Raw genomic sequence first — 26,331 nt, forward strand, 5'->3', positions numbered from 1 at the left:
ATTTTTTTGATTGCTTAAAAGGTGGAATACAGAGAGCAGGGCTGAGCTTAGGGCTGCATAGAGCTTTCAGGATAGTTGGGTATTGTAGTTGGAATACAATATTACAAATGGAAATCCTTGAGGTCAAAGTATATTAACACTCAACACTTGTCATCTTCAGAACAGAGTTTATTTCCAAGTTCACATTGCTGAAAGAGCAGTGGCAGAATGTTATCCGGATGGTTCAGCAGAAGAAGAAAGATATTGATGGACTTGTGAGCCAGTGGCAGCTCTTCAGGAGTTCCCTGCAGAGTCTCAGCAGATTTCTTGCTGATACAAACAGCTTCATCGCAGTTGTGAAGAGCAAGGACTGCTGTAGCCCTTACCAGCTTAGAAATCTAATTCATGATGTCAAGGTACTGTATTTATCGCTCATAAATCTAAAATCTGTGGGTTTTTTTCTCGGACTTAAACAACTTCTCTCCAATAAGGTAAAAAGCTTTAAAATCACATGCTTTTGGGGGGAAAAACAAGTGCTAACACTTTTTCTTATAGCTGAGCCCAGCTGAGAAATATTATGAAAGACTCATTATACTAGGAAACTTCCTGGTCTATGTTGTCATTTAGTAGCCTTGTATGCTTTAAAAATATTACTGATATGAACATGGAAATGCAGGGTGCCATGGAGATTAGGCAGGAACGCTGGTCAGCAGGTACCCTCTAGGTCTGTATTGCGCCTTATTAACATGGCTGCTGAATGCAGGCCTTGCGGTTTGCCTGAAGGAAGCAGGCACGTGTGTGGCAAGACAGGCGATATGGTTCCCGTGTGTGCAGGGATGGGCAGGAGCTGCCAGAAGAGGACAAAGCACTTGCAAAGGGGGTCTGTCCTTGGAGCCACCACTCCAGGATGCACAGACCTGGGCAGCAGTTCTTCAGGGCAGCAAGTTCTGCATTTTATGTGCAGTGGAAAAAAATATTTTCGTTTGATAATTTCGGGTATCTTGGATTTCCATTTAATTATGTACCTCTTTGTTTTGCAAGAAAGTAAAAACATACAGTGAACTTGATGGTTGCTTAAGGCAATCTAAAACCTTTCAAAAATACACTATTGAATGCTATTTGCATTGTCCAAGATTTGTGTTCCCACACACCTAATGTTGATAGATTAACGCATTACCAGTATTCCATTTGGTGCTTGCCCTATTTATTTCATCTTTATTTTTACCTGCTGTGTAAAGATAATTTTCTGTAGATTTTACAAGTTAGTGCTCATGCTTTTCCTTAGTGAGGAAAGCCAGAAAGTGTTCTCCCTCCTACTCCAAATTGCCATTCCCTCCTGCTGTTGTTTTACAGAAAGAAACAATGATCCTATCTGCTTGTTACAGACCAACTTGTGTTGTAGGCAAATTACTGTTGATGGCTTCACTTGGAGTATGTCATGATTAACAGAGCTGTTATCTGTGAAAAATTTGTCTCCGTTGTTGATGCTAGAGGTGCTAACAGAACTTAAACTGTTTTTTTTTATTCAGAGTAACTCAGACAACCGAATTTCCATCTTTTTATAACTGCTGCACTTTCACTCTGTAGATTCAGTCTGTGCAGAGCTAGAGTTTTATAGATCAGAAGATCAGAAAGAATCTGATTTTTCTGAAAGTAAAAAAGCAGATAAGAGAAAATCTATTCGTTACTCTTTCATGAATGTGAACAAACTAGTGTCTTGTAACTCCCTGTGTGAGTCTTTTCTTCCCAAGTGAAATGACAGGAGTGCACTTCTAAAGCTTGCTAAGAACAGCTTAGAAACTTAAATTATTTTTTATTTCTTTTAAAGAGTAAGGCGGTGATTCTTCAGAGGTGGCAAGCCATGTACTCCTTAATCATTGATGTCGGGGAGAGGTTACGCACTGTCTCCGATCCTGAGACCAGCGGTCTTCTCCAGGAGGAGCTCAGCCAGTTACAGCAGAGTTGGGGGAACACCCAGGTGCTGCTGGACAAGGAGAAGACGCACCTCAGCAGCACCCTAGAGGTAGATGATGCCCTCCCCAGGGAGGAGTGGCACCTGCTTCTCTGGGGTTGGGTCTCGAGAGCTACCCTGCCCCACCATCCCCAGGGCTGAGCTCTGCAGTGACAAGGCAAATGCTGAGCTGCTGCTCGCTGCAGAGGGGCTCTAAGGGAAGTGCCTGTCATGTGCCATCAGAGCTCATGGGAAAGTAAACTGTGGTCCCCTGGATCTCCAAAGGAAAATGGGGTTGACATCCATTTGTTGCTACAATGGATGTTTCCCCGCCCTGATTGTTATCATGCTCCCCGTGGCCTGGAGCTCTCTTCTGCTTCAGACTGTGAAGCCTGAGCTAAAATTTAGCTTACAGTGAGTTAGCATGACTTATTGCTCCTCCTGTTGCACTTCTAATCAGAAGGGTAGGTCATATTTATTTCCTTAGAGCAATGAATTTGCTTTCATGGCTAGAACATACATAAAATGTCTTAAAATTGTGTACTGTCATCGATACAATTCTCAGCCCAAAAACCTATGCTTAAAGCCTCTCAGGTTGGACGAAACAAAATGATCAGAAATGCTCTGTAAGGCAAACCTTAAATACAGAAGAGGGTTCAAGTTCTGTAAATTCATGCACCAAATTCTTGTGGGTGGTACTATGTATGGAAGAGAAAATCTAAATAACCAGACCACATGATTATTTACTTCAGTGGGTTGAAGAGGTTATTTTGTAGCATATCCATATGGTTCAATATGTCATGAAAAAGTATCTTAACCTTTTATAACTTCCGTGTGTCTCCTTGAGCAGAGTTGGGACTGCTATGAAAAACAAACGAAGGAATTAGAAAGCAGGCTGCGAGAGCTGAAGGAGAAAGTAAAAGATCCCCTTCCAGTTGAACATGAAGAGCTCTACAAAGTCAAGGAACACATTAAGGTATTGAACAGCCATATTGTATTTAATAGATGTAGTCTTTGCCCAACACCTGATCCCTTTTCTCTCCTTCAGTTTTTTTCCTTCCCTGTTTTTCAGTGACACTGAATTTTTCTCCTTTATACCATCCTGTTTGCTGCCAGTTGGCAAAGTCCAGCTGGTCAAGAAGATTACAACAGTAGTAGTGTTTGGATTTGTTTTCCCTGCTTCTGCTCCCTTTCCACAGTTTGAATTTATAAAATAAGCAGTTCCTCAAACAAAAGGGGGAAAAAACTCCCTGGTCTCAGCTCAATTGACTTTTATTCTAATGGCTGAATCTCCCTTTTTGTTTCCTTTTTTATTGTGGTGTTTTGGGTTGTTTCTTTTTTGTTTTTTTTTTTTCCTTTTTGTTTTCATTTTGGACAGGGATCTCCTCAGGCAAAAGACCTTGTAAGTCTGCAAAGCACCATGCACACCTGCGGGATCTGAGCATAATTAAAGAGAAAGAAAATTAAGAGTAAGGGAGTTGCAAAAGCCCTTGCAGCCCATAGTGCACTATGAAAATTAAATGGCGAGGAAAGCATTTCCAAGGGATAGGAGACATTTTGTCTGGACTGGTCAGTCTTTCATCATCCTTTTATGAAGTGAATTGTTGACCTATGTAGTGGGAACAAATAAGCTTATTAATGAGCCAAGGCTTTGAACTCATTATCAGCTGTCTGAAATCTTCTTTGTGAGTGCTGGCTGCCTTTCCCACGGCAGCAGTCCTGCTGTAGCTCTGAATTATTTGTGAGATGGCAGCACGCAGCTCCTGCCTCTTATTCCAGTAAGAGAAAATCAGCTGCAGAGGCGTCAGGGTCAGACAGTGCCCGTGCAGTTTCTGCTCATGGGTGTCACAGTATAATAAAGGACTAAAGTGGTACAGGTGAGAAGGGACCTCCTTTCTATTCCCTGCATTTCACTCTTCTATGGAATAAAGCTGGTTTTCTCTCAAGCCTGGACCTTATATGAGGCTAGTGAAGTCCCATGAAATCCCATCCTTAGCCTCATCAATGCAGGGATTCGACCCTTGTTAAGATGTATAAATGCATGTGTCCAGATCTGTAGGCAGTAATTTGTTGTGAGCTCACGTAAATTTTAGTCTCAGGTTTGGTTGGTTGTTTTTTTTTTCCTCCAATGTTGAAGCAGATCTGATTGTTTATTATTTTTTTTTATGATTTAGATAACTGACTGGATCAAAACATCTGTGAAAATGTTCACAGGGCTTGGACCCAGCACACTTTTCCTGATACAAACACATTTTTTTTACCTTTAGAATGAGACAAATTGGATCCTTTGTAAGAGGTTGTTGATTTTTTTTTGTTAGATGAGCTACTGACACTTCCCAGCAACCATCTTGCAAAATGAGACCTACTACCTCGTGTGTGGAGTATCATGTTTCCCAGCTGCATGCAGTAGTGTCTCTGCTTTTTAGGTGACCAGTTTAACACTGATAATGAAAATGCATAACTTTGTTATAAAGGGAAAGGGGAGTCAGGGAAACAAAGCAGAGGAGTGAGTGTATTTCTGTGAATGAGCAGTTTAAAAGCTCCACGTTTCTGACAAATCTGATGAAGTGCCTGTGCAACCATTCATTAAAGAAGGGAACCAATTTTATTTTTTTAGCATTTAAATGAATAACCTGAAATTGGAACAAATGCAGGTGGAAAGCAACTTGGCCAAAATAACTTAAAAAACAAAACAAAACAAAACAAAACAAAAAACAAACAAACAAACAAAACCCCCCAAAAAAAAAGAAAACCCAAAGAAGTGGGCACATTCCTTCCTGGATGTGAATCCCCAAACGCTGCCTGGGAGCATGGGGAGCTGCGGGAGGTCAGGCAGCATTTCGGCATTTTTGGGTACAGGGGAGGCTGTTGCTGCACCAGTTAATCAGCAGCAGCTCTGCCTGGGGCTCCAGTGGGCTCCGAGTCAGACCCTGAGCCAAATACACGGGGACCCCCTCCAGTCCAGCTGGAGAACACTGCACAAGCGGCTGCACATTCCCCTCCTCTCCTCCCCCACAGGCCAGGCAGGGGATTAACCAGCAGGTTTGGAAACCAGAGGAGCTTAGTGCCAAGGCTTGTTCTGGGTGTGTTTCCATGCAGGAGCTGGAGCAGTCGCTGGCAGACTGGGCCCGGGACATGAAGGATGTGCGGGACATGAAGGCATGGCTGGCTTACGGCATCCTCGCCGAGGACATGATGGTGGTCGAGGAGCGAGCTGAACATTTGCACAGGCAGTGGGAAGAGCTCTGCTTGCGAGTAAGTCATCCACCTCCTCTGGGGTTTTATAGCAGGATATTCATAGGGCCTGGCAGAAAAGGGGCAGAGGGTCAGCAGAGGGGATTTCTTTTGGCGTTGGCTCACTTCTGCAGTCTTGGGTGGGGATGGGGCTTTTCCTGGTGCAGCCGACCAGGGCTGGAGTTTGTCCTTTGTATCCTGGACACAGGCTGCTGAGATTTTATTTAAAAAAAAAAAAAAAAATCACCTCTTTGTAACAAGTGGGTGCCTGAATTGCACAGAGCTCAAATGCAGCTGTTTATTGAAATAGGTGACTTTGTTCTGGGCTGCCGAAGGGAGGAAGGCAGAGAGGGAGGGATAAACAGAGGAACTGCCTGAGGGCATGAAGCCTGGAAAGGAAGGGGCAGGTCTTTGCAATCTGATGTTTAAAAAAAAAAATGCCAGGAGGGTTGATAAAGAAAACTTAAATGTGTTTAAATACTGACTCTTCGGGTTTAAACACATTAAGAACTGAATTGTCTTTTCCGTAGCAGTAAAATGTTGTGAAATATTTGCATTCTTTGTGGCTCATTGCTATATTACACTTAATTTAGTGCTGCATGTAAAATAGCTGGGGAACATTTACCAGCAAAGTCACATGAACTTGATTCATTAGGTTATTATGCAGTTTGAATGTGTGTTTACTTTGCCCTGTTAACAGGATTGGAAGAAGTGAAATACTTCAGGGTCTTAAGTTACTCTGGATGGCTCTACATGCCAGCAAGCCAAACTCTTGCCTCTCTTTCCTCACAAGTCAATAGCTTTTATTTTACACTTTGTAAAGAAGTATTGAAGCGAGTTAGTATTTTGTGTCTGACCTTTGCTCAGGCAAAGGTAAAGCAATCTCAGTGGGAATATTGCCAGAGTAATGAACAGCTATGCTTATTTCGCAAACTTTGGTGTGATGAAATAGTTATTTGGGTTTATTTTTTTGCATTGCAATGAGAAAGAAGAATTTGATATCTTTGCCTTAAACTGGACGGTTAATCTACAACCAGCGTTTTCTCTGTCAATTGTTTCTGAACTCAAAATAATTCCAGGGACACCCCCCATCCCCCCCGAGAAATATAGGCTGTTATTTTTAAATCAAAATGCCTGAACCATTTTCCTAATGGAAATCTGTAGTTAAGCCTATAAATGAGAGAACTTGTTGTTTTTCCTTTTTTGGTGAACTGCTGATGCCTGCTGTTTCAACTGTGGTGGACAGCCCTGAAAATTAAGCTATCTTTTGTATGTACCCCACTACAGTCTATCTAAGTAGTAACTTCCTGTAATAATTTAAGTTCAGATTTTATTCAAAATTTCTATTTTCATTTCCTGAGGGAGCAACATTTATTTCAGTCTATCTTGGAGAAAAGAAAGGGGTGACATTAATGTGACTGTGTTAGGCACGCAAAAATCTGTACTGGGAGGAATCTATTCAGTGCTGCAGCGAAGGGACATACTGAAATGTTTACACAGCCCTAACGAGCCTCCGGAGAGCCTGCACTGATGCTCAGCACTGAACACGAGGGTAGGAAAGCAGACTTTATCGCTTCTGCTGTTAGCACAACTGCTGTGTTTTGGCTAACAAATTAGAGGAGTCGAGATGTAGTGTGTGGGGAAAAAAAAAAAAAATCCGCAGTATAAATGCAGAGAGGTGAAAGAAAGCCTTTGAGAGCGAGACGCGGCTGCAGCTGTCGCAGCCGAGGGAGCCGGGCAGGCAGATGCCTGTGCCGGACTGGGCAGGGACACAAACACAGTGAGCAGATGCACTCAAGGGATTAGCGTTTACATTGCAGGCCTTGCAAGGCACATGTAGGTCAAAGATTTAACTAATTCATATCAGCAACTATCCTGTCCTAGCAAGCACTACTGTACGGGTTGGATGCCTGGGCCTCGGTTTTCTTTTAACCTCCGTTGGGAATGCCCACATTGCTCCTGCAGCATGCTGTGGATGTGAAACTGGAGCTGGTATCCTGGGGTAGCTGGTCTGAGGAGAAGATGCTCAAAGCAAGGCCTAGCTTGAAGGGCTTATGTTCCTAGAAGCTTGTCTGGGATTTTTTGGCTCATTCTTGTTTTACCCCCAATCTGTATTGCTTAGCCAGCTAAAAGGCGCTTCTTTCTCTTAAAATCCTGCCTTGCCCTGTGCTTAGCAGGCAAAGATGGGAGTCAGGATCATTTCAGGATTTAATGATGTTTTTTTAAAAGACTAGCATGCATAGTCTCTTCTTCCATGGACCAAGTTAACTTGCCTCCATATGTAGGAGATGCTGCAGGTGATAGAGGGAGCATGAGGGGTTTAGCCTTCATACCTCTGAGGCTGAAGGTACAAGGGAGCATCCCAGAGCAGAGGCCCTCTTGGGAGACTTTCTGAGGTCGCTGGGGTCTCCAGCAGACATCTTCCCATTGAGAACTTTGGAGGTTGCTTCCCTGTGTCCCAAGACAGTGCTTTCGGCCTCATCTCTTTGCTTAGATCAGCATGGAAGATTTAGAAATCATTTTCACCTCCTCTTTCTCTCCTTTAAAAAAGTCAGAATTTAAAGGACAAAAGCAATATCGTGAGAGATCACTTGGTGCCTCCTATTTTGAACTTGGTGTTATGTGGAGCTGGTTTTGCTTCTGCACTACACACTTAAACTTTACTCTGAGGTACAAAGTAGTGTTAGAAATTAGTCTAGGAGAATCAGTAATGGCGTTTTAAGGAGTCATATGCTGTATAAGGTGCATGTTAGATGTGAAGAGGGTATGTTTCCTGCCATGAGGGGGTATTTAGAGTGGCTATTTGCAGCCAAGGCAAGCAAAATGTTATGCTCAGTTTTTACATAAAGTTTATTGGTGAGGGTGAGGAGTTACTTGTTTGTCTTGTTTCGGTTTAGTAGAACTTAAACCGTTTTTCAGTTCCTTTGTCCCATACATCTTAGCACAGGAATCCATTAAAGTACATAAATTAATACAAATACATTTTTAAGACCCCTTGGCAAGAAATAAGTACTATTAGCTAATAGAAGAGTGACCCTGCTTCTCTCTGAGATGTTGGAGCAGTGATATTAGCTTTGCTGGTTCAGGCAGCATCAGACCTTAATTTCCCTGTCTAGACAATTTGTTTATCTGTCCTGTCAAATGTAATTTTAAGTAAAAAAAAAATCTGTAGTTTTCAATAAAAAGGATAGATTCTTGATGCTGATTTTTTTTCTTGGAAGTCCTCCAAGAACTGGTGAGCAAATGGAAAGAAAAGAGGGAGGATTTTATAGAGATAAAATAATTAGAGTCAGTAGTTGCAAAGTATCTCTTACAGTTGCAGAAAAATAAGAACTGACCTCAGTGTTTTTTCCCTTGTGTTAGATATGAGACCATATTAAACAGTCTGTAGTAATTATATATTTTATATTCATTCTTTGTTTGGCATTTTCAGGTTTTCACTGAGTAATATTTAAATTTTTATATAAGCTCATTATTTATAAAGTTGTCACTCAGTTTAATTCTTCTGTGGGAGAGAATCTGCTGTTTGCTAGTCAACTTTTGGCCCTGCTATCCAAAATAAGATGTAATAACAATCTGCGTGCTGGCTTTGAAAAGAAAGCTGGAGATATTTGATAACTGCTCCTTCAAAATGGAATTGCGATCAAATGCAGACTAGAAATTAGAAGGCTCATAATTGCTGGTTTTCTTCTTGAGAAAGATGTTGCCAGCAATTAATGTGTGTGCTCATCCATAGGTGTCTCAGCGTAAGCAGGAGATCGAGGACAGGCTCAATGCCTGGATTGTGTTCAATGAAAAGAATAAGGAGCTGTGCTCCTGGCTGGTACAAATGGAAAGCAAAGTGTTGCAGACTGCAGATGTTAGCATTGAAGACATGATAGACAAATTGCAGAAGGTAAGTATTAACGCCACTTTTCTTCAATTGCAGTCTGATAGCTTGTTATAGAGATACCATTCCTCATTTCTCCCTTGCCTCTCGGAAGCGATACATGATATAAAACTAGCACATACAGATTTTTTTGAGATGAGCTTTTCTAGCCTCAGCTCTTGTCTTCTTGATGTCCAGACTTGGAGCATAATGCAAAACAGAAATGCCACCTGACTGCATTTAGGCATGGAGTATGATGTATGTGAGTTGCAGTATTGGGCATGTGGGGAGTTGGGGTTGTTGGGCACACACGCACAGGTGGCACTGCTCAGAGCTTTCCCTGCTGGGGATGTGATGCCCTGGGAGCGTCTCGCTGCTCTCACAACCTCCATCCGGTCAGCGGTTACGCTACTGGTAGTCACAGGGCAAAGAAGAGCTTGAAGGACAGGGTTTGCCAAGCAAACAAGTTACCACAACCAAAAATAAAACCTAGTTCTGCCCCTTCTCCTTGGTAGTCGGTGCAGTTAGTGCTTTCTAATACTTTTATATTAGCTTGATTTTAAACTGGACCATTTTTTAACTGCAGTGTTCCTCCCCAGGGTTTAAATGTCTCAATATCTAATCCCAGATCTCCTCTGGATAAGAATACCAGCAAAATAAAGCCATTCTAGACTTGAATTTGGGTTCTTTTGATGTAGCATGATGGAAAAATTATGTTAAATCAGGAAAACAGAGAACAAATTTAGAACATTGCTATTTTTAGGGTACTTACTCCTGGCACTTGTAATTCTTTAAGCTGCTTATATTTTCATAGTGGTTTTATTGAGAATGCTTTTCCATTCAGATTTTTTTTTGTTTTAAATGAGAGTTCTATATTCTTACATAGAAACCCCAGCCATAACAAGCCAAACCTGCCTTCACATCACACACGTGGAAAAAGAAACAGATAGTTTTGTTTTGTTTTGTTTTGCTCAGGAATTAAGCAATGTTTGTGTATATTTATCAGGATTACATGGAAGAAATAAACCTGTTGGGTGAAAATAAGCTTCACTTGAAACAAATGGGCGATCAGCTAATCAAGGCTAGCAACAGGAGCCGAGTTGCAGAAATAGATGATAAACTCAACAAAATCAATGATCGATGGCAGCATCTCTTTGATGTCATTGGAGCACGGTAAGAAAATTATTTTCAATGTTTTATATGAGATAAAAGTCAGAGGCTACTAGTGTCCTTGACCATCAGAAACAGACTGACATGACTTTTCAGTTCTGTTGAAATTTATTATTGAGAGTCAATTTAAACTGAAGTTAATTGTTTTTTGTTATGCCTTGTGGATGTATTATGACACCAAATACCTTAATTTATTGAAAGGTAGAGGGCAGGGTGTAAGAATTCATATACAATGTAATTTTAATCATGGGAGGTATGTAAAAGGAAGAGTCAAAGTTATTTCTGTGTGGCTTGTGTTGAATTGTAACTTAATTTTAAGGGTGTATGGTGGGAGTTCATTTGGCTCCTTAGGAGAGTCTTGTGTTCTAAGACATACTTCTATTTTACCTTATATCTGAATGCACAGAATTTGGGAATAGATTCCTCGTTTGTGTTTGTAGACAACCAGATAACGTTCTTTTTTTACATTCAAAAGTATGAAATTTCATTTAATATTACTGGTATTTCTTTAGTCAGTCTCGTTCCTAAAAACAACCAGAAGACCATACAAGGGGTTTAGTTTTTAAATTCATAGTCTTCAGCATGATGGTGAAATGGAAAATAGTATCGGTTGAAATTAAAGCAAAAACCTGCATAGTCTAGGCAATTACTTCTTAAAGGATTAAACATCTTATACTTGACAGAGTTAGGAACATCACGACCATTTTAGTATTAGCCTTACTGAGACGATCCCATTTCGCTATTATCGCTGAGTTTCTACCACAGCTTGGGAGGCGGATGCTGAGCTATCTCACTGCCTGCCTGAGTTTATTAGTAATCCAGAAATAATAAGCCTACCACCAAATTAGTATTGGTCTAAACTTCTCTGCCAAGGTTTTGTTTCACCTGTAACCCCTCTCTCTGGGCCTGCAGAAGCTCTCTTGCTCAGTTAACATTTGGGGGAGATGAAGCGGGTAGTTGTGCTGTGACAATGCAAGGCTAAGTGTGCTGGATCTTAATCAGCAATGAGATCTGAATTAATGGTGACACATGAGCCATGAATGATTAAGTAGAAGCTGCCTTCTTAAGATTGAACACTTTGCAGATAGTCTTGCAATGGTTCTTCTCAAGGTGTCTTTGTATTTGATCTGGTATAGGAAAGAAGCTTCACTTTCATAACAGCACTTTTTCTGTTCTCATCTTACAGTAACATACAACTTTTAAAACACTTTTATGATCATTTGTGTTATGCTGTGTGTTAGTTTTGAATTGTAGCAATTTTTAAATGCAGCTTACAATGCACTATTTTAAAACTGAGGTAAACATGGGACATTTCTAGTAATTTTTAAGAAGATATGCTAAAGAACTGATGGGATATTTAGAGAGGTCTGGCAGTCTTATTCAAGTAGTCTGTGACAACAGAGTGCTTGTTTGTCTGCCCGGTATGTCTTAAATCTTCAGAGATGGTGGTGCTTTGTGGTATGTTAATGCAGATTTGCATAGAGCATCAATGTAACTCCCAGTATTGCATATCCAAGTGGATATTGCAGCTACTGGGGAGTCGGTGTGATGCCTTATGACCATTGCTGTGTTATTACCCCAAAAGGTCTGGAATATACCAGCTTCTACTTGTGATTTCCATTGACTTTGTGTTCGGGACCAGGGTAAAGAACCAGAAGGACCTGACAAAGCATGGTTCTAAGCTGGTCCCTCAGTGGTCCAAAGTTATCAGGTAGCCCAGTGGTCCTGCTTGGACTTAATGCTAACAAAGGTTCAGCATGTTGCAGCATTTTGCAGCATGAGTGTAACACATCTCCTCCCTCACCTAATCCGCCTTGCTTGGGCTTGGCTCACAGTTCGGCTGTTGGTGGCTGCTCAGTGATAAATGATCACTAGGCTAGACACTCACAACAGAATCCGAATATGGTCCTAAGAGTTTATTTTGCCCTGTTCACAACCTTGTGACTTTCCGTTTTGAGATCACTGCTATGGTGGTGGCTTGCTGCTGAGATTGAATTCTGACAGAATTAAATTAGACTTCAGTTGACCGAAATTTCCACCTCACTCACAGGTATGCTTTGGGGCACTAAAGGGGAGGCTCAGGTGATGGGGAGGAGGCAGCAGTTCTACCGGTTATAGATATGACATAAGTTGGGCCTCTTCATGGGGGAGTGGAGCAGAGCAAGGAGCTGGAGGCAAGATGAAATGTGAGCGTGGATTGTGACGCCCTGTGCTGGTAGACTGTCTCCTGCCTTTTCAGTTTGTTTTTACAAAAACTTAAAAAAACACCCATATTTAAGCTGTGTTAAAAGAGCACATGAAAATAGCGCTGGCAAAATTAATGTTGGCCCTGTTGCATGAAACTGTCACAATCCAGGCATCTTCACAGGATCTCAAACATCCACCATCACCAGTTTCATTCAATGGACAGGATGGGTTAGCTCCGGGGAGGTTGGAGCCTGTAGGGCATGGTACACAGCATGGGCTGTGCACACACTGCTGCCCGATGGAGGAGAGGAGACTGCAATGCTGCACAACTGCTGCTGTGGCAGCATACCTGGATGAAGCCCTTTTTTTTGGGCACAGCTTCATTTCTTGAGGAAGATAAAAGGGATGGAGGAAATGGTCCAGGGCAGAACTACCACAAGGCCTTAGAGGGTTTGGCAATGGAGGTACAAGAATGCTGCCTGGAGAAAAATGATGAATCTTGACTGCAGCTGGCAGGCAATCTTTTCTTGCTCCTGAAAAAAACTACTTGTAGGAACGTATTTTCACGGCACCTCTGTGGAATGACAAGGTGGTTTTGCTCCTGGCTTTTCAGGTCAGTAGCTGCAGCAAGTAAATTGAAGTGAAAGTTTTCTGAGTTTTTGGGTGCCAAATCTGCAACCACTTGAAGCTGCTTTTTTTTTTTTTTTTTTTTTTTTTGACAAATACTACAACTTCAGCACTTTCTGTTAAATGCATTTCCAGCTGCTGCCTTTATTTGCACTTGCACCACGGCCCACTGCACTGCTTCCCTGGCCACCAGTGGGCATCTGTCCCAGAGGCAAGGACCAAATCTCACACTGTCTTCATGACAGGGCAAGAATTGGGCAGTAAGTAAAATACAGAGCCATACACTGAGTAGAAGGAGAAAATGTACATTGAATAGCTGCCTGTTTGAAGCCAATCCTCCATCCTGGGTGCTGAATCTTTCTAGTAGACAAGCACTTTATGATCCTGTGGTTAAAGAGTATAAAATAACCTATATCCACAAGGGACTCTAATCAAGATTTATAGGCAATTTCGGTTCTGTGGTTTCTAGCGTCTCCATAGTTGACCCTGCAACCTGACTAACGTTATCTTTTCTGTAGTGCAGTATATGTCTCTGTGATACAGACATGAAGCCAAACCAGTCTCGAGCCAAACTATCAATACAGAGCATTCCTCCTGATAGCTTATTTCACCTTTTTAAACCAATAAACATCCTGGGACAGATGGCCAAATTAGGTGAGCTCTCCATTTAGTTCTTGAAGTGATTCTCTTAGTTCATGTTGACAAGCTCAGATTTGCCATATGGCTGCACTTGCAGGACTTAACACTTTCATTATGTGTCTATGCTCGTCTTGTGTGGTGACAAAAGCTTTGCTGCATGTGTTGCAGCCGGAGGGTGGCTTGGTGCAAACTTGGAAAAGTGTCCAAATGTTAATTCTGGTGTGATAAAGTAACCATCAAGATATTAGCATGCCTGGAAAGGAGAACAAATGAATTTCTGTTCAGCTTGGAAGATACTCCTACCGGGGAGGTTCTTGTGCTGAAGTCTCTGTTGACAGAGGGGGAATGCAAACATACTAACAGGCAGAAAGGGAGCATTGTGCTGACTGTAAAAATGGACACACAAAATCTCTTGCTTTTGTTCTCTCGTCACCAGCCTCATAGCAGCACTCTGCCAGAAGAAACCACTGCGTGCTTGCACATACACCCAAATGAAGGTGTGAAACAGTAGGAGAGGGAGTGCACAGGCTGCACATGGGTTGTAGGCAGCTAAAACCCCCATAGGGTGGAATTTACATCTCTGTTGTGCACAGCCATGTCCCTCAGTGTCCTTCCCTGGCTCGTCCACCACGGGTACTAACTCCACACTTTGCCACCCTGCCCAGCAGGGCAGCGTTTGCCTTCTGACTGCTGGCAGACCAGAGGAGCACCCACATGAAGTGGGAGGGTGTCTGCACTGTGTGAGGTTGTGCAAAGTGTTTGGACCGTGCTTGAGCCTTCATTAAAGCCACCGGCTTCATCAGGGGCTGCCTCCAGCAGTTTTGGGTCTGCAGACTAGTCCCTACAGTAACAAATGTTGTATTTCTGTACCTCCTGGCATCCTGCAGCTCTTCTCAATGCCATGAAGCTGTGGAAGGAGGATGCCATTTCTCAGCTGCTCTGGCTATGGGCACACTGTGATGCATTTTCTTTCTTGGTGGGTCTGGTCCATGTTTTCAGCCTTGTAGATAAAGGCACGTTTTTCGTGTATGTAGCAGGAATGGGTTCAAATGACTGTGGCCTTTAATGCTGGCACGAAAATACAGGTAAGCTAGCAAGGCCAAATGTGCCTTCTCGTTCTTTTAAATGTGAATGCTTGGCAACTAGGTCTTTTCCCTGTGTTTGCAAGCTGACAGCCCTCAGGGTCCAGAAATCTTAAACTGCCACAACCAAAGTCAGTGCCTTCCTTCCCACATCGAACTTGGGGGATTCAAGGTGTTTTCAGCTGGTTTCCTGCATACCTCGGCTGAAATTCCCAAACAGCACGAAACTGCTGAAGTTGCAGTAAACAGGAGGGAGTTGAAGCTCTCCAGTGACACCACCATGCGCTGTGTAGGGGCTCCACGGAGGTTTTATTGGGGAGCTCCAGTGAACTGCTGCTCTATGCTTCCCCTTCCACCCTGCACCCTCGCTGCAGCTGGGCTGCCCTGATAGCTGCTCCAGTGGCCCCAGCTTGGTAGACATGGGGAGTGAGCAAGTTCATACCGCTTCTCAGCTGGTCTCTGTTTATTTTCCACCACATTGCTTACCTTTTGGCAGGGCAGACCCTTGGACACCATGTGTTGGTGTGCTGTCCTACCCTGTCGCAGCTGCGGCCGGGCAGCCCACAGTCGATGCGGGTGCACTCCGTGTTCAGAGCTCTTTTTAAATAGGTGCAGGTCAGTATTGTATGGCAAGGGAACCAAAGTATGCTGCAGTGAGGCCCCTGGGTAAATGATGCAGCCGTTATACTGGTTTGTGGCAGTACCACTCTAAAATCTCATTCTTGTCACTATTTTGGTGCCAAAAAAAAATCTGGACAGTTGAAATCTCACTCGCAAGGTGCTTGCTTTCTTTCCATGTTCTCCAGGCTCCATGTCCTTTATGGATTACGCTTCTCTTTGGTCCAAAAGCTGTGACAGAATTAATTATCCTATCAGGCAGGATGGTTGAGCTTATTTTGGTTATGCAATGTGTGCCGAGGTGCACCGGGAGCGGGGGGAGGAGTTGGCTGTGCAAAGGGAGTACTTGTCATCCTCATGGTCGCCGTTCCCGCTGTCTGCCTGTCAAGCTGGGAAGGTTATTTCCCTGTTTTCTCAGACCTACCATTTCAAATGGATTTTTGAACCTCCTTGGACCGTACTCAGGTTAAACTGTCGAAGTGACTAAGCGTGATTTACCTGTGCAAATGTTTGAAGCCCTCTCACGGTGTGCGGTGTCTTCCCTGGCACTTTTTATCCTGCCATGTATTGAATGTGAGCGATTGGCAAGCCAACACAGGTCTGCAGGAGATTACCCAAACACTGAAAAACCCTTGGTTTCATAATAATTCCTTGCATTTTTGGTGGGATTATCATAACTTCTTTATTTTTTTCCTGATATTGGCTGGGTGGAGAGTGACTTTTAATTCAAGGTTCTCTGACTTCCGCCTTTTTTTCCCACCCCGTGATCTCTGGCAGTCATAACACACAAAAATCATGACAGCGTGTTTTTCCACAAACGAATGATATCATAAATGAAGATTAGGGGTTATTTTGTCCTCCGGCGTAACAGGCTACTTGCATTGGCGGCCTTCCCCCTGCACTGGAAGGTTAAAGAGAGGACAGGTTAGTGTGTGGGAGATTTAATTCGTACTTAAATACCTGGGCTATAATGGTAAAGGCGAGAAAGAAGAACGCAGGGGAAGTAAGGATACATCTGTGTGCGTGGTGCCTGTGCGTGGATGTACGTTTTCTCATTTTTTTGTGTTCGCTTCAAATTGACTCTACTGCAAATCATCCGGCTCTGAGGCTCCAATCCCTCTTTCGCACAAGAAATGAGCACCGCATCTACCTTTTTCGGTGCCGAAGCCTCCAGCCTGCAACCTTTTTGTCGCCAGCCGCGGGCAGCCGCTCAGCGTGCGCTTCTTCGCGTGCTAATTCTCTTGTGTCAGAATAAAGGTCTCGTGGTTTTGTTCTGAGGAGGGATGCGGCCATTTGCCAGGTAAAATACCAACCCAAAATGTAGGGGTTAAAACTGGGGAGAGCTACAGTGGCTCCCCGGCTCGGGGTCGGGGAGGAGGATGGGCGAGCCTTCCCCCCCCCCCCCCCCTTACTCGGGATGCTAAAGCAGCGAATAAATAGGGCATCTGTGGAGGAGGGGTTTCCTCTTCCATGCCTGCCGTGGTCGAACAGACGGTCCCCTTTGCAGCTTGGGATTTGCAAGCTGAGGAATGGTTTTTTCTTTCGAACCGTAAGTGCCATGTTGGTAAGCGGCTGGGGGTTTGGTCGGGGTGGGTTTTGTTGGAGCAGGCATCGCTGGCGCAGCGGGACCTTGGGCGGCGGGGGGGAGGGCACTGCGGTGCCGATGCGCCAGTGGCTCCCTGCAATTCGCCTTGGACAAGTGGATGAGTGGGAGATGCGGCGCGTTAGCAGGAGGAATAGGGCTCAGGGGCCTCTCGCTTAAAATCAGCTGCCTTTGAGGGGTTTTTGCACCCAAGACGGTGGAGATCTGCAACAACAACGTTTTGGACTCGCCGGCAGGCTAACGCGAGAAAAGCCTCCTCCGGCGAACCCGCTGTTTGCTCTGCTCACAGTGCTAACACAACCCACGGACACGGGGACTTCCTCCCATTGTACCAGGGCCGGGTGTTGTGCAGAGAAACGTCCTTGCATTTTATACGAAGGCCTAAAATTTGCCTTTGACATCACCTCCCCAAATTGGGTCTTTTGTCCCTCACATGGCTTAAGCTCACCCTTGCAACTTACTGAACAAAGGTTTCCTGGGTTGTGCATCTCATTTGCCTTACCAGCTTGTAAACAATTCTGTCAGCAGGCAGGGCAATTCCAGCTCCTCTTTGGTTAAAAACAAATGTATGTAGTGTCTTTTCTGATGAAAAGTGAAGGAGAGTTTGGAATATATGTCAGGATGTTTTTCTTTCCTTCAGACACTAAAATTTGAATGTTATTTATTACCTTATTTGAGCTTCCCTGTACGTTTTCCTGCAGCATTTTGACAGCTGATGCAATGCAATTGGCAGTCATTTTGTAATTCTTTATGTTTGTGTGAATACATTTCAGTCAACCTGAAAGTGTCTTGTACTGCTAGCTATTTCCTGAGCAGTTACTACAAAATATTCTGTGTATTTGTGGGGTTATGCAATGATTCAGCCTGAAATAGCTTAATGCATTTCTCTTGTAACCCAATGCTGGCAACTTCATTGAGGGTATTAAGACCCAAATCCAATCTCGAGTCAGGTCAGTTAGTCCTTCTGTTCACTTTTGCAGCCAGCTTTTAGTTATAATCTACTAGTTTTGTTCTTTTCCTGGCACTTCTATTTTGGTGTAAAGATTAAGACATTTAGAAACTGGCTTTGTTTGGCTTATCCCAGGCATCTTATGTGTATGTCTAAGCACTGTTTTGAATCAGGATATCTTTTAAGCTGGACCCATTGCACAGTACAAGAGATGTTTGAATTTGTTGGGTTTTTTTAGATTAGTGGTTAATTTGTTGGATTTCTAAAATTATTACTTTTTTTTTTTTGCTTCTGGGGGCATGTTAAATGGTGGCAGCTGAGTTCTCATTGGGGAATTGAACTACGGATAGGTAGGCCTTTATTCGGTAAACAGTAAGTCTTGCCTGTTTGACCAAATAACTTGAGAATTACACTTTGTAGAGGAAAAATTCAATCAACAGTGGTGGCAGCCTCTTCCACCTTCTGGGTAACTGGGAGGAGCTCGTTTCCTTTGCTGCCCTTGAACTTTTATTGTTGTGAATTCACTGCGTGCTGGATGTTTGGCCACCTGGATGTGGGGGGAGCTTTTTGCCCCCAGGCTTGGTGGCTGTGCACCCCCATCCAGGAGGCCTGTCTTTCCGGAAATGGTCCCTTCAGGATGCATCTCAAAAGAGTTCATGGCGATTCTTTCATGCAAAGAGCAGATAATTTGCAAGAATACTTGCAGTGTGCAGAAATGCATCTGAGAACAGTTGTTGCAAATGTAAGACTTTTATGGCTGTAATTAGTCTATTTTACATTTTTCTTTGAGCTGTAGCCAGCTAAATGGCAGTTCCCTGTGTCTTCTGTGTAAGATGAGGGTGCTCGAGAAAGATGCTCAAATTTTTCATCATTTCACTTGTTGTTTCAGTGTAGAACCCTACCTTTTACCTTGGGCTCTGTGACCACTGACTGCAACAAGAGCAGATCAACTAATGTGAACATCTGGACAAGACTGACTTCCTGATTACACACTGCATTGATGTGAACTTCTGTTAGGTTTTTATTCTTCTCTGGCTGCTTAGCTCAAGTTTGAGATTAATAACTTAGAGTAATAAGGGTGATTAAATGACTGACAAATGCCATATTCTATCCAGAATATGTAACAAACTACTTAATTACAGTGGTATGTCTGTAACGGCAGTTCCTAGAAAGTAAATACAAGTTTCCAGTATCACAGTGATGCTGTCTTTGAGACTGTTGCTTCTAGTAACACTAGAAGATAAAGACCCACGTATTTATGGTAATATCTGTAACTTGAATTTTGAATTTCTAAGCCAAAATAATGTTCTTGGAGGGTTTTTTTGGTGCAAAACCCCACTTGGATTCTAAAACTGTTGCTTTCTAAATTTATTGAATGTGCTGTCAGTAATAGACATTTATTTATAATCTAATATCCCTTGGTTTTGCATTGGACTTCCTTGGCTGTGTTCGCCTACCTGTTATCCGCTATGTAGACTGAAGAAAGATGTCTTGCAACCCATGAATTTTTCTGTAATGCAACTTCAGGAATAGGACACGTGGATAGAGAGAAGGGAGTACAGGGAAGCAGAGAGATGATACTGAACAGCACAATAAGCTGTGGTCTCAGCAGGTCAGCTGCAGCATCAGATGATCCCAACATGGGCATCTCTTGCAAGTCATCAGAGAGACGTTTCCAAAGCACTAGTGGGGAACATCATAGAATATGCAGAGAATGAATTTGCCACTGGATACAGTCAGGAACAGTGCAGCAATCTAGCCTTGCTTTCCTCCTGAGTGGCCTGAAGTCATGCAGAATTAACAATGCGACGCCATAGATGTTTGGCTCAAGACTCTTCCTCAAGCCTGGCTCTTCTAGTGGTTCTTCCTTTTAGTGCTCAACACACAGCCTGTACTGTCCCACCTCTCCAGGGAGAGGGCTCCTGAGTTGCCTGTCTTTGAGTTGCATGTGCTAGGGAGCCACAGGCACTGCTGAACAGTATAACCAAGTGGATCCAAATTGACTGCTGGGACAGGAGCAGCAGAGAAGTCTGAGGGGGAATTAGATCTCCTGGGTAAATTACTACCAGCCCATGATAGCACAAGAAAATGCTGTACAGTTACTGGAATATGAGATGTTTGTTGAGTACCAAATAATGGAATTAGAACCAGAAGCAGGAAGATTTATATAGCTGCTGTTCGATTTGGAGCCAGATGCCTTCTGCATACAGGGTTGAACTTGGGTGCAGAGCTCTGAAAAGAGGTTGTTAAGGAAAGTGAGAGCAGCTAAATGCTTTTGTCATCCTGTGGCTTCCTCTCAGCTGCAGTGGTGGGAAGCACCATCAGTGTAAAGGGGCAGAGGTAGCTGCTTTGTGCTTTACACCAGTATCAGTGGCTTTGTGGGTGCAAGGTAGTGACAAGGTGGACCATGGACTTGTGCTAAATCCTTCAGGCTGGCTTGCAGAGTTGCATCAAGCAGACAAGACTAATTTTACATTTAGGAGAGTGTGGAGTTGCTGAATACCTGCCAGGAGTATTGTCATCTTCTCTCCTCATAAAACATTGAAAGTACTGCCTGGTCCTTTTGGGACAAGAGGTAGGGAAAGCTGCTTCCTGTGATGATAATTCATATGGGACTCTAAATTTGCTGACGTTACTCTGTACCTTCACAGTAACCAATAAAACTGAACACTCCAGCAGGATCATTCCCACATCTCCTCCATAACTGCTTTACCCTAAATCAAGTATCTAGCTGACATACCTATCCTCTTTTATTACCTTAAGGTTGCTAATAAGATCAGTTGTCGCTTACAGAGTGGCATGTTCATTGTGGATTAGCCGTCCAGCGTATCTTCTGTTGTTGTATCATATGCCACAAGAGGCAACTGCAAAAGTCACTCAGTCACAGGCAGTTTGGATCTCTCTCCTCTAAAGCTTGCTAGGATGTTTTGGCAGCAGGCAAGATGGTGGGCCAGGAAACTACTCGTTTTGCTTGCAAGGAGGAGGCAGGTCCTTTGCATGAAGCCAGCATCCAGGTACCTAATCAGGGTACTTCTGTCTTGGTGTAATCTCTCCCTGCCTGCACTAGATGACATCACATCCCCCCTACCCTGCCCCAGCCCTACCTTGTACAACGCTAGTGTTGCCAAGTACATGAACATTCATCTCAGACCCCCTCAACAGTCCCCTGCATTTTGGGACATGCAGTGATCCCCTTATACAAGTTGCCCTTCCAGTCCCAGCTGCTGGTTTTGTTTAGCTGGTGAGTTCCCTGCAGTTTGGCAAATAGGTCATGGTGGCTAATGAATGGCAGATATTTTGGCCTTGTCACGATGCATACTTCAACTTTTTGTACTGCACTTGACTTAGATGATGAGACTCATCTGAGTAGTTGCTAGATCAGGCAATAGCTTGGGGTTTAATTCAGAAATTTGCATTTTAAAAGTCACATGCAAGGTCCTGAAATCCATCCCAAGGCACAGGGCCAGAACTAGACAACAGAGGGATGCAAGCAGCCATGAGTACAGCACGGGGAAGCGATGCAGGCTGAAGGGGGTTCTCCTCAGGGCACCGGTGCAACGATTTCACGTGACTTCAGGATCTGTAGTGCTGATGTTTGTAGTACTGCAGGGCAGACTGTTGCCGTTCATGGAGAGAGATATGTGCTTTTTGTTACAGTTCATCTCATCTTGTGATCTGGATGTTTAGGACAGGTCTGATGGAAATAATGATCTAGATTATTTATTTTTTTCTCAATTAACTACAAGGTCTAGATGGCAAGCTCTGATGCCAATCTGAAGTCAGAAGAGATGTCACGCCAGTGTTGGGCTTTCTAGTAATTTTTGTTGGAAATTGCAATAAATGAGAATTTCAAGGAAAAGTGAGAGCAGTGAGGTAGTTTAACAAATATTCCTCCAACACATGGGGACAAATTTGCCAAAAAACTACAAACAGGCTACTTGGATAATTTGAGGGGCTGAAAAGGGGTTTTGACATGGAAATATGCTATGAAGGCTAGAAATAAAGAAAAGTTTGTCTGCAGTTTGAGAGCTGTGCTACAGACAGCTGTAGGAAAAGTAAATGGTCTCGGTGGTTCATTTGCTTGTCTGCTGCACGGCTCTGTCTAGCCGTCAGATATTCTCCCTCTTCAGGATTGTTTTTTTTTTTATTTTCACCCACCAGGAGGGTCTGGCACATCTGTGCACTTTTCAGCATGTTATTTAGAAGAGCTTTTAATGTAATGGCACTGTAAGTTCTACAGTGGCCGTGGTTCCGGCCTTCTCCTCTCCTGTCAGCATCCATTTGCCCAGGGTGTTGGACCTGTGGTTTGGGCAAATTCTGCCTCTGTTGGCAGAGTGGTACCTTCCTGAGTAGAGTGTGCCTGTTGGTTGCTGAAGAAGACACGGAATGTAATTCACAGCAGGAAAAACAGACCATAAATATCCATTTTAGTTTAGCTGCAGCATGTTATGGTACTAACTCCCACTTAGACAAATGTCCAAGAACTGACAGAAGAGCTCACTAGCAGATGAATGAGGCTACAAAAATTCACTCTCCTCATATATTTTCATTAAAGAACTCACGTAAGACCTTCCTGCAGCTGTAGAGCAGAGCCTGCTGAGCCAATTTAGGTAGGTTTTGACTAAAACATGACTCTGATTTACAGGCAACAGCTTGGTGCGACAGTAAGTGCTTCATAAAGCCATGCTTGTCATCACCTTCTGCTAACATCATTTCTACCGATTGCAGATCTTTGTAACAAAAATGTTCTTCCTGGTTTGCTTAGGGTGAAGAAACTGAAGGAAACACTTGCTTTTATACAACTATTGGACAAAAACATGAGTAACCTTCGCACCTGGTTGGCCCAGATTGAGTCTGAGCTTTCCAAACCTGTTGTTTATGACGTCTGTGATGACCAAGAAATCCAGAAGAGACTGGCAGAACAGCAGGTGGGAAATAGGAACAGCCAGAGTAAATGAGCTAAAATGCTGCTGATTACAATTGGTCCTAGTTTAAAATCACCTGTTTCTTTTCTTTAGCAAGGCCTTCTAACTGTGCTTATCACAGCACGTCCCTGCCAAGATGCGTTACATGGAAAATTTTTATTTGCTTGCTGTAATTTAAGTATTGTGTTGACTTACCCCCACTTCTCCCTTCCCCCCTCCACCCAACAAAAACATGCACAATACAAACAAAAGCATTTTTACATTTGATAGTTTGCTCAGTTAAGTACAGCAGACTTCATAAGGGCTAGGCAGGGCACAGACAGTGCGCAAAATCCTTGAGGGTGATGTAGGCTGACAAGGCGTGAATGCCAGGTCTCCTGCAAACTGGCTGTGACAGATTTAAGTGCTGTGATTTGATGTATTGCCCTCAATACCTCAGTTCTCTTCCCCTCCTTGCAGACAGCAGCTTTGGAGGGTGGACTTGTGCAAACACACCTTTGACTGAGGCCTGATCCAGTAAGCAGGCTCTGAAGATCCCCTCAGGGCTGAGTTAGATGGTGCGTGAATCCTGCTGAGACATAAGTGGGAACCAACCTAGCACCGTCAGGTGCTGGTTGAGCATATGTAGGTGTTTATCTGAGACAGTTGCTTACCTGGGGGATCTTAAGGATCTATGCTAGTTTTAAGTGCTGGAGATGTCAAGGATTGGGCACAGCTGAACATGCCAGCTATCCTAGCCAAGTGGAAGTGTGAGATGAGTTAGATAGTCCTGGAGAAAACTTCTCTCTTCAGCAGCAAGGGAAGGAAAAGGAACTTCTTCAAAGCACTGACTTTTTCGTGGAGTCAGCCTTTGTTCAGGGCTGTGCTATAAGTCTGCCCAGGTTCAAAGTGCCTCCTTGAGAAGTCTGAGAACGACCATGGCTGTCATCTGGCCTTTGTGTTAAACAAGAACATTTGCCCTGAAACTGAGGATCAAGAATAAAGCTGTCAAGCATGGAAGCTTTATGGCATCTGCCTTTAAGAACACCTATGGGTGTTCTTCCCATCCTTCCCATCTTCTCTATCTCTGGCTGCTGCTTTTGTGTCTAAGGAAAGATCCCTGAGTGACCCAGACCCGAGTACTGTGTTCCCTGCTGGTTGATATGGCTCTCCATCCACTTATATCCCAGACATTGTGGGAAGGGCCAGCCCCTCTGCCATAGGAGTGGAGCTAGCTCCTGCCAACTCCACTGCAAGATGCTGGTCGAACAGGAGAAGTCTTGGCCCAGTGCATCTAATGGTTTCATCTGCATTGTGAATGATCACATAAACAACAAGGAAATATTTTCTCCCTATCCAGGCATTCTCAAAGGCTGTGATAAATTGCCAGGCAGAGAAGAATGTGGGGCACAAAGGAATTGTGTCCAAACTTATTTATTTTTGTTATGAGCATTCAATCTTCAGCTCACTGTAAGAGCCACCACTTGCTGCTCAGAGCTACTTACTGCTTTGTTGTTTGGATTCTGTTTCAAACACAGGCCTCTGGGCACCTCTAGACTCTTTCTACTGTAACCTTTTAGCAGGCTGAGTGTGAGAAGACTGTGCTGACTAAAAAGACCACAGCTGAAAAAAGCCTCTTTTGCTCTGCATTAGAGAAACCTTTATCTGAATGCAACAAGTAAAAAGGTCTTTCCTGGTTTTATCTGAACAATTGTTTCAGCAAGAGCAGAGTGATGGTGAGAAATGTGCCCTACAGGCTTCTTTTATTTGACAACCATGACTGGAAAAGCTTTACTTGTTCAGTCTTGAATAATGACATTTAAAAGCATTGTGCATCCACGGAGATGTTTTATGGCATGTTTGTTCAATTAAAGGATGAAGATTAAAACGTGAATAATATTAACTTTAAGATTTCAAAGCTGTTTCACTAATGCAGAAGTCTGGCAGCATATAGTCTCTCTCTGGGCAATGCTGTGCGGAGTTGAAGGAAAAGTACCTTTTTGGGCTCAATGTACGTTCTTGACCCCATTACTTATTTTTTTGCGTTTGTTGTGCCATAATGCAGTCAAGTCATTTGGAATAACAGCTTGAAAAACAGCAAGGATTCTGTCTAGGGTTATTCCATGAACCTAGGCATGGCCAAAAGTAATGGAATCACATCAGCAATATTAACATAGTGCAAGTGGAATGGATTTGTAATCTGTGGTCCAAATCCTCATTTTCACTAATACAGCTGTAAATCCAGTGTAATTTAATGAATTCAGAATAGTCTCTCCAGGTACAAGTAGTGATGCTCTCAGATGTAGCACCTGTGTTAAAAGGACACTGCTGCATCTTGCTGAGAAAACAGCTGTGAATCCTTAATTACCCAAAATTTTGGCTTCTGCATTCCTTAAAGCTGTACATTACCACAAATCCCACAAGCCAAAATTTGACCATTTATGGCTTAGCCCTTGCAGGTACACACAGGTAACACCACTGAAGACTGCCACTAGGTGATACTCAACTCCTTGCAGCTTATTGACTTCTGGGAAAATCTTCCTTCAACTCCTTTTGGATTTACTACAAGCTGTGTCTGTTTTGGAGCTTTTTTGTTTGTTTTATTTTGTTTGGGTTTTGTAAGTCTAAAGCAAAACCAGTTCTGCTTTATCTGTTCATTAAAATCAGCAATACCATTTAATGGATGTTCCTGTTCGCTATTGCCAGTAAAATATTAATTTGTGTTTGTTGTTGTTCTAGTGTTATTCAAGCAAAAGTCTCCATATCCTTCATTAGGAAAGCCAGAAATGGGTCGAAGACATGGAAATGTAGTGGGCATTGTAATTTCATTAATATTTACAGTTGGCAGCATTGTACAGAGCTGCCTTTTTAATGAGAACTATTTAGATAAGGCTTTCTTTTTCTGTTATTCAATTACATTGACTTTAGGAGTAGTTATAGGTACAGAACAAGAGGCCAGAGTATGGTGGAGGTGCAGGCTCTGGCAAAGAAATAGGTAGTGTAGGTTAGACAAAGGGTCTTTGCCAGGCCCTTTAAAATAGTCTGTCCAAATAGGAGCTTTACAAGAGGGAATAACTAGTGTAACACCAGCTACTTGCGTGCTGGGTTTCACGATATCAGCCTGTGATCATAGAGTTACTAAAGTACATGAACTGTACTACGAGTTCTCTGTCAAGTGTAGTAAGCTGATGTGAGACACTGTCACCTTGTACTGTCAAAATTAGTAAGTATGTGTTTATGATATTTGTAAGGTTTGGATTTTGAAAGCACATTAAAATTGTCCAGGCTGTTAATGAGAAGATTGAGCTTTCACTGAGAAACCAAAGCTGGACAACCCCTTTTTGCGTGGCAGTTCTGTCCTAACTTGTCACCCTGTCATCTGCACAGCTCATCTTGCAAGTCTGTTTTCTAAAGCTAAATAAGCTTTTCCTGACACGCAAATTGCTCTTTCCTCATCCTCTGCAGCATTTTGAAAGGGTATGTCTGAAGTCTAGCCATGCGTGTTTCCCTCTACTCAAGC

At 43.2% G+C, this 26,331-nt stretch overlaps 1 protein-coding gene across 1 annotated transcript in view; it reads left to right on the plus strand.

Moving 5' to 3' along the window:
* SYNE2 (spectrin repeat containing nuclear envelope protein 2) overlaps positions 1 to 26,331 on the plus strand; it is a 207,543-nt gene that overhangs the window by 166,917 nt on the left and 14,295 nt on the right. The window contains 7 exon segments of the mRNA XM_082485681.1: positions 161 to 395; positions 1,808 to 2,002; positions 2,781 to 2,906; positions 5,030 to 5,185; positions 8,901 to 9,059; positions 10,039 to 10,205; positions 22,673 to 22,835. Coding sequence (XP_082341807.1) covers positions 161 to 395; positions 1,808 to 2,002; positions 2,781 to 2,906; positions 5,030 to 5,185; positions 8,901 to 9,059; positions 10,039 to 10,205; positions 22,673 to 22,835 — 1,201 coding nt within the window.

Source organism: Vanellus vanellus, assembly GCF_965231255.1.
Source record: "Vanellus vanellus genome assembly, chromosome: 6".
Taxonomy (NCBI): domain Eukaryota; kingdom Metazoa; phylum Chordata; class Aves; order Charadriiformes; family Charadriidae; genus Vanellus; species Vanellus vanellus.